At 26.7% G+C, this 14,209-nt stretch overlaps 2 protein-coding genes across 3 annotated transcripts; both read left to right on the top strand.

Annotated features, from left to right (window-relative positions):
* Positions 1 to 248: 248 nt before the first annotated feature.
* Positions 249 to 7,678, top strand: LOC124424830 (UTP--glucose-1-phosphate uridylyltransferase). 2 transcript variants are annotated; one of them, XM_046964347.1, is made up of 10 exons: positions 249 to 411; positions 5,247 to 5,483; positions 5,576 to 5,758; positions 5,852 to 6,057; positions 6,170 to 6,245; positions 6,325 to 6,471; positions 6,559 to 6,697; positions 6,777 to 6,914; positions 6,991 to 7,157; positions 7,264 to 7,678. In XM_046964347.1, the coding sequence occupies exons 1-10, from the start codon at positions 388 to 390 to the stop codon at positions 7,474 to 7,476; spliced, it is 1,530 nt and encodes a 509-aa protein (XP_046820303.1). In that variant the 5' UTR covers positions 249 to 387; the 3' UTR covers positions 7,477 to 7,678. The 2 variants fall into 2 exon arrangements, with proteins under 2 accessions (XP_046820303.1, XP_046820304.1); XM_046964348.1 differs by lacking the exon at positions 249 to 411 and adding an exon at positions 3,161 to 3,459.
* Positions 7,679 to 9,324: 1,646 nt separating this feature from the next.
* LOC124424822 (testis-expressed protein 2) lies at positions 9,325 to 14,034 on the top strand. Its single transcript, XM_046964330.1, has 8 exons — positions 9,325 to 9,684; positions 9,943 to 10,054; positions 10,343 to 11,594; positions 11,878 to 12,237; positions 12,309 to 12,495; positions 12,582 to 13,096; positions 13,175 to 13,247; positions 13,365 to 14,034. The coding sequence occupies exons 2-8, from the start codon at positions 10,003 to 10,005 to the stop codon at positions 13,692 to 13,694; spliced, it is 2,769 nt and encodes a 922-aa protein (XP_046820286.1). The 5' UTR covers positions 9,325 to 9,684; positions 9,943 to 10,002; the 3' UTR covers positions 13,695 to 14,034.
* The last annotated feature ends 175 nt before the right edge of the window (positions 14,035 to 14,209 follow it).

The raw sequence follows: 14,209 nt of genomic DNA, 5'->3' as shown, positions 1-14,209 counted from the left end.
CGAAATTTGGGCTAATATTTATTAATGGTATTATAGTAACCACGTTTGAATCAAATTAAAACCAAGAAGTGTATAGTGAATAAACATTTGCTTTTTTGAAAAATAATTTTTGTTAAATAAAATATTACGCTTTAATATAGAGGTAACATTTATTTCTTTAAACAATCAATATATTTATAATCTTATATACATATATATGTACATATATATGTGTACGTATACATATATACATACAAATAAAGATGTCATCTATACATCGTAGATATACAGCTCTAAAAATTTGGTGACATTGATTCAAATTCAGAAGAGAAGATCGTTGTTCGGTGACCTTGTCAAATTATTGAAGAATAAAGTATTTTATGCAAGGTGTAAGAAATTAATTAAAAAATGCTACAAGTCGATGACAGAAAGGTAAGTCAATATTACAATCTATACAATTATTTGACCTTGAGTTGTGAAATTACTTTATATATTATTCAAATCACATTTATATATTTAAAGTTTCTTAAATTAAATGTTTTAACAATACTTTTTGATGTTTTTTCTTTATAATGCGATATTTATCTAATTTGAAACCCACATAAAATTTAGAGGTTATCTACGTTGTAATTCTATTTCAAGTTATTCAAAAAATCTACATTTTATATTCATACTATTTAACCATTTCAATCAAAGCAAATAAAATTATAGCCGTACAAATATTTATATGTTATAAATATTTTTATTGTAGCTAAAAAAATTTCTTAATGTCATTTGCAAAATGACACTATAAATTAAGAATCATATTATCATCAAGAATAAATGATTACTTCAGTTATTGCTACATTAAAATTTATAGGTTATATAATATAGATAGATTATGTAATAAGTGCTGTATAAATACAAGAAGATGATAAGCTCGAGAAGATACATTACTTTACTCTTATTGTAGAAAATTTTTAGTTATATACCATAATAAATTCTGCATATAATTCATTCTATATAATATATGCATTGTTATTACGTGTTCACATTCTATATCAATTTGATAAAATACAAAAACTTATGCATTTATGTACATATATCAACGATAAGGAAATAAATAATTTTATTATCTATATTAATGATAAGCATAAAAAACAAAATGCAAAGAACAAGAGCAAAGTTTAAATAATTTAAGTAATTAATACAACACAAAATCTTTGCATAATTTGAAATTAGAAATAAATAATATAAATAGTAAATTATAAATGTATATACTACTTGTTTCTCAAACTTAAGCCTTCAAAATATCTTTATTGCTTTAGATAATACTAAAAAAATATCAAAGGAGAAGAAATTGTTTGATCCAAAAAGATTAATATTCTTAATATCACAATTTTTTCAAAGTTATATTTAAGATTTTATAAATATTTTTAATTCACATAAAATTTATAAATATATATATTTTTTTTAAGAGATTGACATTTTTTCTTTGCCATAGTATTATGGTTTATAAAAAGATAAATTTAATGATGTAAATTATTTGACCTTCAGACGACCTTGAACAAAAAAGACTAATGGAAGAATAACAAAAAAAATAAAAAGTCTAAAATAGAATGCCTAAATTGTAGACTTTGTTGTTTCTTCCAAATACGTCTACCAAATATAGTTTTTCCTCTTCAAAGTCATTTGAAGGTCATCAAATTTATATACTTGAATTTGTCATTTGAATATACATATTTTTAACAACATGTCTCGTATATATGTATTATACATATACAAATACGTATATACGAAAACATTAATTTTTGTAAATATTTTTCACGCATTAATATTAGAAAAATATGTTAGAATGAATTGAGACTATTCATGGAATATTATAACACGATGAATAAATGGGAGATTTATTAAATCGAAAAAGGAAGCAAGTAATCATCCGAGGAGTAATTAAAGAAAAGAATGCTTATCATACAAACGTAAGAGCTCGTAATCGTAAATATAAACATAAAAAAAAACATATGACGTATTTCAAACATACGACGTATCGTATTACTAAAAATTTTCCAAATTTAAAAGTAAAATTTAATGTTCACGAAAATAAATATACGAAGTTACGTTATTTTTATTGGTCTTATTTTTTTTCTTTTTATGAGTAAAAATAATATATTTTTTCTTTCATTACTTGCAGTTATGTAAATTAACTAACCTTCAAAATAGATAAGTATTTTACATCTAATGATGCCAATCGTTGTACCATGCATTAGTGTGCAAGTTTGTCATTTGCGGTTTTCATCTTATATGATGATAGGATAGAATAAAAAAGCTTTTTTTTTCTAATATTATACGTATAATACTTGGTTACACAGTACTACATATAACTTTCTATGACTGATCTTTAGTACTATCATTCGATAAAATGGACATAATCTTTTCCTTTTACGTATTCACGTTCATTTTGTATTTGCGTCGGTATTACACTCAGCAAAGTTAAGTTTTAAAGAAATCAATCTCATATTTAACGAGATATTTATTGAAATAGATAATTCAATGCGTAATTAATAATTCAATAATTGATAACAAATTGATTACAAATAATTGATAACAAATAAGATCAAAATTATTATATCGGAATTTGCTTAATACGATATTATATATAAGTTCCAGTTAGTATAACAAAACAAAATTTATGAAAAAGATCAATGATATTGTATTCCGTTTTTTACTTTTATTATCTTTTTACACATAAATTTTCGCTACTTTAAGAATGTAAAAAAGCCATTTGTCAACAGTGATGCAAACAAACATATAAATATAAAGTAATGACACTGCAATAAGATTACTCGTGCAGTTTTGATAGAAAAGAGAAATGAAACACATAATATATATGCTACCAATAAAAACAAAACAAAATAAAAAAAATCATAATAAGCAAAAAATGTATTTATTATAAGAGAAAAAAAATTATGAAATAAAAAGAGGAAGGAGTGAGGGATCCACGGATCTTAGTTCAATTTTTGTAAGATAAGAGAATAGAAGAATCGTAGAAAATCAAGAAAAGATTCAAATGTTATTTGCGATAACCGATATCGCGGTTGAAGATAACTTATGAAGAAGGTCAACTGATTGGCTATAGCCGTTTGGTCCATACATTTCCTTTTTATTTTCGTTCTCAACCGATCTCGATAGAACTTGCGGTTGTTCCTTACTCTTCTCCCTTCCGAAGACGACGTGATAAGCGGTTGATTGGTACTCTTTCAGTTAACGCAACAACGTGTTGTCGTGCAGTCATAAATTAGCTCGTTAGAAGTACGTTTTGTCACGTGTCACTATCGTCCGTTCCTTCATGCATTCGCGCCGTGCGGAATAGTCTCCTACTTGTATCGTCGTGTCGTCGTTGCGTCACTGCAGTTCGTGAAGGCATTGAAAAAAAATAAAACTTTCTTTCGAATTGACGAGAAGAGCGTCAAAGAAGACGCGATGATTGAATACCTCTTACAAGTAAGTCTCAGGTTGAGACTACAAATTTTCATCATTTCATGACATTCATCGATATAATGCGTTACGAAAAATCGTCTATGTTATATTTATTAGAACACGATCGTTTGTAATGACTTTTATTATTATAGACTTTATGAATTGATAATAATTTTTTTTTTTTTTTTTCAATTTTTTTTCTTTTTTTTTCCATGCTTATATAAATATTCAAAGATGTGCATCATGATTTTTCCCCATGCTTTTTCTTTGAAAATAAATAAAGAAATACCAATTATTTTTTTTTAAATGTACGCTTAAAATTTTCATTCTCATATGTTTTTCCGTAATAAAATCGCCTAACAATTCGTTAAAAGTTTCCGTTTTCTTGCAACATAATTTTTTTATATTGTATTTTTTCTTCTTTTTAACGACAGAATTACGTATGCGCTTTTTTAATTTTCCTATTTTTAGAACATTATTCGCATTATCGCACGTTATCAAGATTATATCTCGATAAAAAAAAGGCCAATTGTTTCATGTTTGAATTCAAATCGGTATTTGAAAAACGTTAATTGATTTGCTTGTTTGATAATTCCGTAATGTTAACTGAACAGATGAATGAACAGTAATAAGATGCCGCGTATGACTGTGATAGAAATAAATTTTCATACATATATCTCACATGTTATATTTCGTACTAATTAACTTATCTATCGGTATATTTATTATATCGTTACAATAATTTTAGAACAAAATCATGTGATACTGTTTAATAAAATAATTAATAAATATAATGAAAGTATATTAATTTTAATATTATAATGAAATTATATCAACGGTAAGGAATTATTCATATCTTAAGTTCATTAAAAAATTTTATAAAAAAATATTAACAGTCAAACGAATTTATGCTGTCAGTGTATGCATATAATTTTTATCACATACAATGAACTAGTAGCATTAATATATAAAATATTTTTATTCTATTCTATTCTATTGTGATCGAAATGTTTGCGATTGTTAAGTACACGATACAAGAAACATTAATTGTCTGATATTATATAATATAAATTGACGAGATACGCGAGGAAAATGATCATTGATCTTAAATATTTTATACATAAACAAAATGTCAAATACGTAATATTCAAATATAGTTTTATAATGTTATGTAACTTTTTAAAATGGAATATTTGAATTATATACTTTTTTGAAGTTATAAAGTAAATGTTATATTTTGAGATAATTGAGCAAGTTGTATACATAATTGTACTACACTTGCATAAAACTATTATTTTAATAAAAAGTAATCTATATAGATCGAATAAAACGATAAGCTATATTCGCGCGCGCACACAGACATATACAGAGTACATTTAAAATATAGTAAAGATTTTTATGAATTAAGAATAGTCGGAAGCTAGGCATGTGAATATTTGAATGAAGAAACAAAATTATTTACTATGCTTATTTATAATGACATAGTTACGTACGCTTTTAATTTTAATGACATGCTATTATAAATGAAATATCTAATCGCAACACACTAAGAATTTTATCGAATTTTGAGAATAATTATACTAATTATTATTTTTTTTTTTTTATATATATACATATAAGCTCCTTACGAACACAACTTATAACATTCGTACCACGTTATTTTTACAACGTATTTTTAAACGATCATCATGTGCGAGATTTCGTGTTTAAACCTTCTGTATAATAAGGAAGCTGAAATAGTTATTTATATGAAGACGAAAGGTAATATTAATTTGACTTTTTTTTATATGTTATGTAATTACGAAAAATAGGCACGTGGTCATCAACGTAGTCCTTCAGATACACAGGCATTTCGTCAACGAACAAAAAGAGATGCCGAGAATGAATTACAGCAGGAATTACAAAAATTAACGGGCACTGCTCCCGAAAATAGAAAAGAAGAATTTAGCAGGCAATTTGAAGGATTTGCGAATCTTTTTAAACGATTTTTAGAAGAAGAAGGACCATCGTTAGAATGGGATCGTATTCAAAAATTACCGGAAAATGCTGTATGTATCGTCGTAATTTTTATTTAGAATATTTTTCTCATATTAAAAATATCTAATTTAATATTTTAATTTGAATGTTTGATTATTTTTAGATACATAATTATAATAGCCTTTCTGATCCTAGCAATGAAGAAATCAAGGCTATGTTAAGTAAACTGATAGTTGTTAAATTGAATGGTGGACTAGGTACAAGTATGGGTTGTCATGGACCAAAATCAGTGATAGCAGTTCGCAATGGATTGACATTTCTTGATTTAACTGTTCAACAAATCGAGGTAGACATAATAATTTTCTGATAATAATTATAATTTAATTTAACTTTTTTTCAATAATAAATATCTAATCTGAGGTTTTTCATATTTGAACAGTACTTAAATAGAACATATAATGCGAATGTGCCACTTGTTTTGATGAACTCCTTCAACACAGATGAGGATACCCAACGAATCATCAGAAAATATAAAGGAATAGATGTTGCTATTCATACTTTTAATCAAAGTTGCTATCCTCGCATTAATAGAGAATCGTTTCTTCCTCTTGCAAAACATTGCAATGTAAATCAAGATATGGAAGCGTATGATTTTATCTATTTATATATTTAATATATATAAGAACACTATATATATTATATATTTTGTATAACTTATCTTTTAATTATGTTAAATACTAACAAATTTTATTTATAGTTGGTATCCACCTGGTCATGGAGATTTCTATGAAAGCTTTAAAAATTCTGGTCTACTTAAAAGATTCATTAAGGAGGTATATTTGACTAAAATTTATTATACGTATATTATTATTTTTAATTTTTTTAATATTAATTACATTATTATTTGTGCAGGGTCGTGAATATTGCTTTATTTCGAATATTGATAATTTAGGTGCAACTGTAGATTTAAGAATTTTAAAGTTGCTATTAGATAAAGGGCATAGCTCCTCTCCTGAATTTGTTATGGAAGTAACAGATAAAACCAGAGCAGATGTTAAGGTAAGTTTTTTCTGAAATACAGTAATTAACAGTCCATTTATTTTTTGTAATATGCAGACTCCTCATTTTCATCAAATTTTTTTATAGGGTGGAACACTTATTCAATATGAAGATAAACTTCGACTTTTAGAAATTGCACAAGTTCCTAAAGATCATGTAGATGATTTTAAATCCGTGCAAACATTTAAATTTTTTAATACTAACAATCTTTGGGTTAAACTTGATGGTATATAATAGTTCATGTGATAAAATGACTAAATATCATCAATTCTTTTATATTTTCAATACATTTTTTATGTTTGCAGCTATCGAGAGAGTATTAGAAAATAGTTCGCTCAATATGGAAATTATTGTTAATAACAAAACACAACCTAATGGTTTAAATATTATTCAACTGGAAACAGCTGTGGGTGCTGCAATGAAATCTTTTGAGGGAAGTATTGGTAAGTACAAGAAAAAATGAATATACTACGAATATATCTATAATTATTTATAATTATAATCTAATGTCTTTCATAGGTATAAATGTACCACGTAGCAGATTTTTACCTGTTAAGAAAACATCTGATTTAATGCTTGTCATGAGTAATCTTTACATACTTCGTAATGGATCTTTAGTAATGAGTCCACAACGAATGTTTCCCACTACACCTCTTATAAAACTGGGTGACAATCATTTTTCGAAGGTACATTTATTTCATTCATTTTAGAATGGTTTAGATGTATTATAAATTAATTTTTAATAATTATCAAAGAAACATAAGATGTAACGTTATTCTATTTTTTTTATAGGTAAAAGAATTTCTTACCAGATTTCCAACAATACCAGATCTTTTGGAATTGGATCATTTAACAGTATCAGGTGACGTAACATTTGGTAAAGGTGTTTGCTTGAAAGGTACTGTCATCATTATTGCTAATCATGGAGAACGTATAGATCTTCCATCTGGAACTATCTTGGAGAATAAAATAGTATCTGGAAATTTACGTATATTAGATCATTAATGCATATTCATATCAATCTTGATAGGCTTGCACAAACTACAGAAGCACACATAATTGTAAATGCTTTTCATTATATTTTAGATGAATTTAACTAGTCAAATAAATTGTATATAGGGATATATCAAATGAGATTTGAAATTATAGAATCTAAATTGTATGTATGGCTGGCTGTAAAATATAGATGCAATGATGCAATGGTAAATTGTTTTTCAATTTTGTCATTAGCACAAGAATTGTTCATATATTTTTAATATATCTTAAAGGTATGTTAAAACAATTGTTTAATGAAAAAATTCTTTTGTTAAGGATTATACTATTGATAAAAATATCTATTAACAATTAATTCATTTTATTTACAAAGATATAGTATAATAGCAACTAAAATATATAAAATAACATACAATGAGTCATACATTCTGTATTATATGTCTCATTCATTTATAATGCATTTGTATTGCTATTTTGTAATTAGTGTTGTTACAAAGTAAATTGTACTATTAATAATAACCAGTTTTTTCTTATTTAAATTTTTTGTATTTAAAGTTTGATTTATATATATTGTCAATTCTTGCAAATACTCTATTTTTCTTTAATGCAGAAAGTTATGACTAAAAAAACAATTATTATTTAATAAAATAATAGGCTGGATTAGAAATAATAATATTGATATTATACTACTGAAAAAAAGGTGTTCCGCTCAAAGGTCTACATTCCTATGCGGGAGAAATTAAAATAATTAATTAGAATAATCATTCTAACTATTTTCTAACCTAAGCAGTTTGAAAAGAGAAAGGCTCGATGTTTCCTCGTCGAAAGATAAAAGAAGACTGAATCGAAATAGGTCAAAGTCATTTCAAAACGTTCGTTTATTTTTGTTGATATTAAATGTTATCGACCTAGAGATCAAAATTTTATTCTATTGAAATAATAAATTGAAATCATTTTATATTTAACACGTCTTACGTGCTATGTAATGTTTAAATAACTAAATATTAATTTATTGTACTCCGTATGCCATGCATGGTTTAAACAACAATTATAAAATTATGAAAGCTTCGATGTTTATTATCGAGAGACATCATTCTTTGAAAATTCGCGCGAATACAATCACGCAAGATGACACTGAAAAGAAAGAAGAGAACAAAAATATTTGAGGCATTAACGATTAAATTGCATATATTGTAATTTGTTCTTATAAATATATTCTTTCTTTTTTTTTATTATTATTATAGATCACCATTATCATATATAATATAAAATGTACATAATTTATATAATATTTAAGTATATACATATATATTTCTTTTTTTTACTTCTTATCATTATTCTTATTATTATATTTTGATGTTATATATTATTATAGTAATAATAGTAATAATAATAGTTATAAAATAGACTACTCCTATTTCTTAGTGGATTAAACTACAAAAAAAGATTACACTGAGAGTTCTACCTTAGATAGTATGGAAACAAATTCATTTTGATTTTTGTAAAAGTAATATATAATAAATAAATTACTTGTTTATATTTGTTTACATTGAAAAAATAAAATTAAAAAAATAAGAAAAAATCTAAATGCTTACTTAATTTTTATGAGTGATATTTTTGATACTTTAAATAGTAGAAACTTCCTGAAAAAATTTTTCTAAACCAAGTTTACAGGAGTACTTTCTCTATACATTTTTATACACAAATCATTCTTCGATAATATTGGCTCCACTGCATCCAGATAGGGCGTGTTTATATGTATATATTCTGGTTTCTATCTATAGGACAAATTCTCCAGTCTCTACTAATTTGAGGTTAATTTCTTGAAACGATCGCTAGAGTTGTTCATTTTAGAATTTTCTAGTGATGTGATTCACATATGTTCATTTTAATATGAATTCGTTTTAAATATATTTACAAAATATATCCATAAACTTTTTCGAACATTCTATCGACAAATTTATTTATGATTTGATGATTCTTTTTAAGATTAATTTGATTAATGTGGCTTGAATAAAAGATTAATATCTTTTATTCAAGCCACTAGGTTGATGGTTCAAATTTCGAATTTACAGATTGATTGGTCAGTATTAGTCAGTGCCGAGAACCAATCAATGATCTCAAAATAAAGTACATTAACACATTAAAAACATTAAATAATTTATATCGTCATACGTGATATTACGGAAATTAATAAGCAATTGTGAAGTGGAATAAGAAGTAGGTACACGATAAGTAATATAAACTTGTGATAGAATTTTTATGATAAGAAGAATTTTTTTACCGATTAACCGCGATGTAGTGATTATGGATATTTTGCTATCTTTGTTTTACTTTATCTAATTTTATATGATTCATATCGAAATTAAAGAACATGTGAATAAAACGTTTACGCTTATATTAATAATAATAAGCTTTACGATTATTAAACGTTAATCAAGAGTTCGATTTTTATATACTAATTATATTGCAACACAGACCGTTAAACCATAGTAATGGTGCAAGGACACATATCAAAGATTCAATATCGAGCAGTTGATGATGAATTCTAAACAAAATACAGGAAAAATAACATTGGGTATGATTAAAGGTAAAAATATTATTTTGAAATATTGTACAAACTTAATAAATCATTGGTTATCAATTATTTCTGATGAGTTGTTTTCAAATATCTTTGTATTCTCCATATTGTACATGGAAAACAAGGTTTTTATAAGTAAATAAATAATAATATAAATTTAATACATTTAATTAGTCAATGTTTTCTTAAAAAAAAAAAAAAGAAAAGAAAAAAAAGAAATCAATATTTTTTATTTTACATATTTCAGTAAATATCACAATTGTCATGTCTAAATTAAACGTATATTCTCTTATAAAGGTAAATCATTTACGACGTCTGTTCCAATAATACATTATCATGCTAGTGATGATGAATTGGAGGAGCTATACCTTAGTACAGATGAAGAAAAACAACAAGATTTGGAATATGAAGAAGTTCCATCTCAATTATCCTTATCACCATCAAAACTTCCAGACAAAAAGACGGATAAAGAGAAAATGGAAAATAAGTTAGAGCAAAGGTCATCTAGTATTGATGGAAATCTATCTGAAGGGACATCTCAATCTTCAGATCCTTGGAAAGTATTATCGGACATTAGAGGAAAAATTACGAAAACATTTGAAGAAAAAATTCATGAAATTAAAAGTGAACACAAAAAGACATATAGACATAGTAAGGAAAATTCAAGTATTAGTGATTCAGAAGATTTAATAGATGTAATACCAATCGAAAAAAGTATTTCTGATAAGCAAGAAAAAGAAGAAGGATTAACACTTGCTGATATTAAAGAAGATAGTAGCAGATTTATAGGTTTCTCTAATATAAAAGTTGGTATAAAAACAAAAAATTCAGAAGAAGATAGTATTGAAAGTGGAGTAGAAGCTGCTGAATTGAATGAAAGTTTTCCTAATGGAGGAGATGACAAAATGCAGAGTAATCCATCAGATACTAAATGTATTGATATAAAAAATAATGATAAAAAACTGCATGATATATTCAACCAATCATTATTACACACAATCCTGTTTTCACCTAGGACAGAACCTAAACCAACATTCGCATGGCTTAAAAATGAATTACTCTATCAGTTGTTTCATCGAATATTTGTTTTCATTATGGTAATCGCTTGTTCTTACTACCTTGTTCCATTTCCGGAATATATTCTTGGCTTTGTTGGTGGTGTGCTCGCGTCTGTTACAGTATATGATACACTAGCAAGCATAAAAAGAATATTAACAACTGTACCTGAAAACGATGATATATCAAAACATAAGGTTTCAGTCGTAGAAATACCTGCAGTAGAGGAGCACGCAGTTTTAGAGAGATTTGAGGGATGGCTAAATGAGTTACCATACATATATGACCCACAAAATTATCATGTGGCACGCACAAAGTCTGTTTATTTCAGACTAGAAGGTGAAACGTTGCGCATAATGGAAACGAGAATGAGAATACCAAAAAGGGCTGTTTGGGATGAACCAAAGCACAAACTCAAGTTCACTCGGAGAAGAACTTATAACCTGGCTGGTGCAAAGATAGAATTACTTCCTGAAGGTCTTATTAGAAGAAGGTATACTGGTGACTTGTACTTCACATTTAATAGAGTATTGATATGTATCGGACTATACATGGTACTGAAAGTTGGTCAAGTGAATAAGTAATTGATATTCCTACGACCTATTTAGAACACCTTTTTCCAATTGGTAATTACTTCGTAGTTACAGGCAGTAGTGATAAAAACAGTCCAAATTATTCATATTTACGATTATTCTTTTTTTGTCCTTAGTTGGAAAAACAAAAAAATTTGCTATTCCAAGAAAAATGTCTTTAAATATAACCATTTTATTATACAGGAGATGGAGCAAAAAGTACCCAATTTGTATTACAATAGAAAAAGGAGCCCTAATTGAAAATGTTGCCTTGAAAGACTGTCATAATAAAGAAACTAATACTATTAAACATAGCAAAAAAATTATAGAAGAAGATACAGAAAATCAGCTAGATAAAAAGAAGGACAAAGATGAGGATGATAAACAAATAGAACAAGAGGCTGAAGATGAAATAGACGACGAAGATGATGGAGATGAAACAGACGAAGATTCTACACATACACGGACTCTAAGAAACTCTCTTATAGATCACAGTGAAAATGACCAAAATGATATATGTAAACTATTTATTTTTGCAAGAGCTGATCGTCAAAAAGAAGATTGGTAATAAAATCATTTTTACCATAATATTACATAATTGTATTCATATTTTCACTCTGTATTATTAATTATAGGTATAGACGTTTGATTATTGCAGCAAGTTGTAAAAAAAGAAATTCTATCCCAACAATGAATGATAATTTAAATCAGTCACTGTCACAACAAACGATTAATGAATCGAAAGTTCCAACATCGCCCAGTCCTGCTTTTGACCGTCCTCCAGAACTGAATTACAATGCATATATGACTCAATACCTTGATGTAAGTACAAAGAAATATGTTGCACACGAAACAAATTATTATACATGCTTGTAAGGCAAACAATTTACAATAATTTATTATTTTAGACTGTTTCGACAACTCCGACTACTGAAATCGATTCTCCTCTTTCCATGTATGATATAACATGGCTTAACTGTTTATTGGGTCGTATATTGTTCGATATGCACAAATGTTCTGAAACTATAAATCTGATTCAAGACAAAATTCAACGAAAACTTTCTAATATAAAATTACCGTATTTTATGGAAAGTTTATTAATATCAGATATGCTCATAGGTCAGAGAGCACCATTTATCCAAGACACATCAAAGCCAATAATAGATGAACGAGGGCTTTGGATCGATTTAAATGTATTATATAAGGGATGCTTAACTATGACTATCGAAACAAAATTAAATCTTATGAAATTGACCAGAGCTGGTTCTATGTCCAGTAATTCTAGTGATGTGATAGCTGGAGAAAAATCAAAGACAATCAGATCACCTATGTTCGACAGTGATGTAGAAGATAGTCCAGAAACTTCAACCGAAGATGATGATAAATCTAGTATGACGATGTGTACAACATCAAAAGATACACCGTAAATTTCTTTTCTCAATTGATAACCTACTTTCTTACCAAATATATGTATTTACTTTGAAAGTTTACTTTTTTGCAGCTCCACCCAGTCTTCGGGGAAAAAGTTCCTTAGTATGGTAGATAGATTGGCTGCAAGTAAATACTTTCAGCATGTAAGTATATTTCTGACAAATATATTTTAACAATAGAAACAACATTATTATAAACTAAATTAAATGATAAAGAACAAAAAATTGAAATCAGTGGATGTATAATTTGTTGTTTTTTAGGCGACCGAATTATCTTATGTGCGAAAGGCAATGGAAGGTGTTTCAAACACCGAAATTCGATTAACAGTCAGTGTTTCTGGTATAGAAGGTTGCTTATCTATAAACATTCCACCACCACCGTCTGATCGTCTTTGGTATGGTTTTAAGCCAACACCAAGAATTTCGATTACTGTAACACCTGCTGTAGGCGAAAGAATAGTAAATATCGGCTATGTGACAAAATGGATCGAAACTAAATTGCTTCGAGAATTCGAAAAAATTGTCGTTTTACCGAACATGGATGACCTTATTATATCGCTATGTCCAAATTATCCTTATGCCACAACGTAAATCTTTCTGGATGATGTGTAATAAGCGCAAATGTATTCACAAGATGTAAATTTTTGCATAGATTTTTAAATTTGATGTCTATATTTTATTACCATGCAATTATAAAAGGATTAGTAATGTTGTAGTTAAAGAAACGTTTTAATTATATACAATTAAAAAAAGAAAGAGAAAGAAGAAAAAACTGATCTGTAATTAGTCCACCTTGAAAGTTCAATCGATGCAAAAATATATTTTTAAAGAGCAGCGGTAAATAATAAGTATGATTTTGGAAAAATAATCAGTATTGTATTATGAAATTAAATACGTATATAAATATATATATATATTTTTTTTACTAAAATAATGTTTCATATTAATACAAATTTACAAGATTAACAAATACGTTTCGTTATTTATTAATTGAAAGCAGGAGCCATATTTAATATTCAAGGTGGAAAAATAAAAATAACAATTTTCAAATATTTCTGTTATATAAAATAAACAAAAAATTAAAGAATCAATAAAGATAATTCTTT

The sequence above is a fragment of the Vespa crabro genome, chromosome 6 (genome assembly GCF_910589235.1).
Source record: "Vespa crabro chromosome 6, iyVesCrab1.2, whole genome shotgun sequence".
NCBI classification, from domain to species: domain Eukaryota; kingdom Metazoa; phylum Arthropoda; class Insecta; order Hymenoptera; family Vespidae; genus Vespa; species Vespa crabro.
This window is presented reverse-complemented; position numbering and strand designations above follow the sequence as displayed.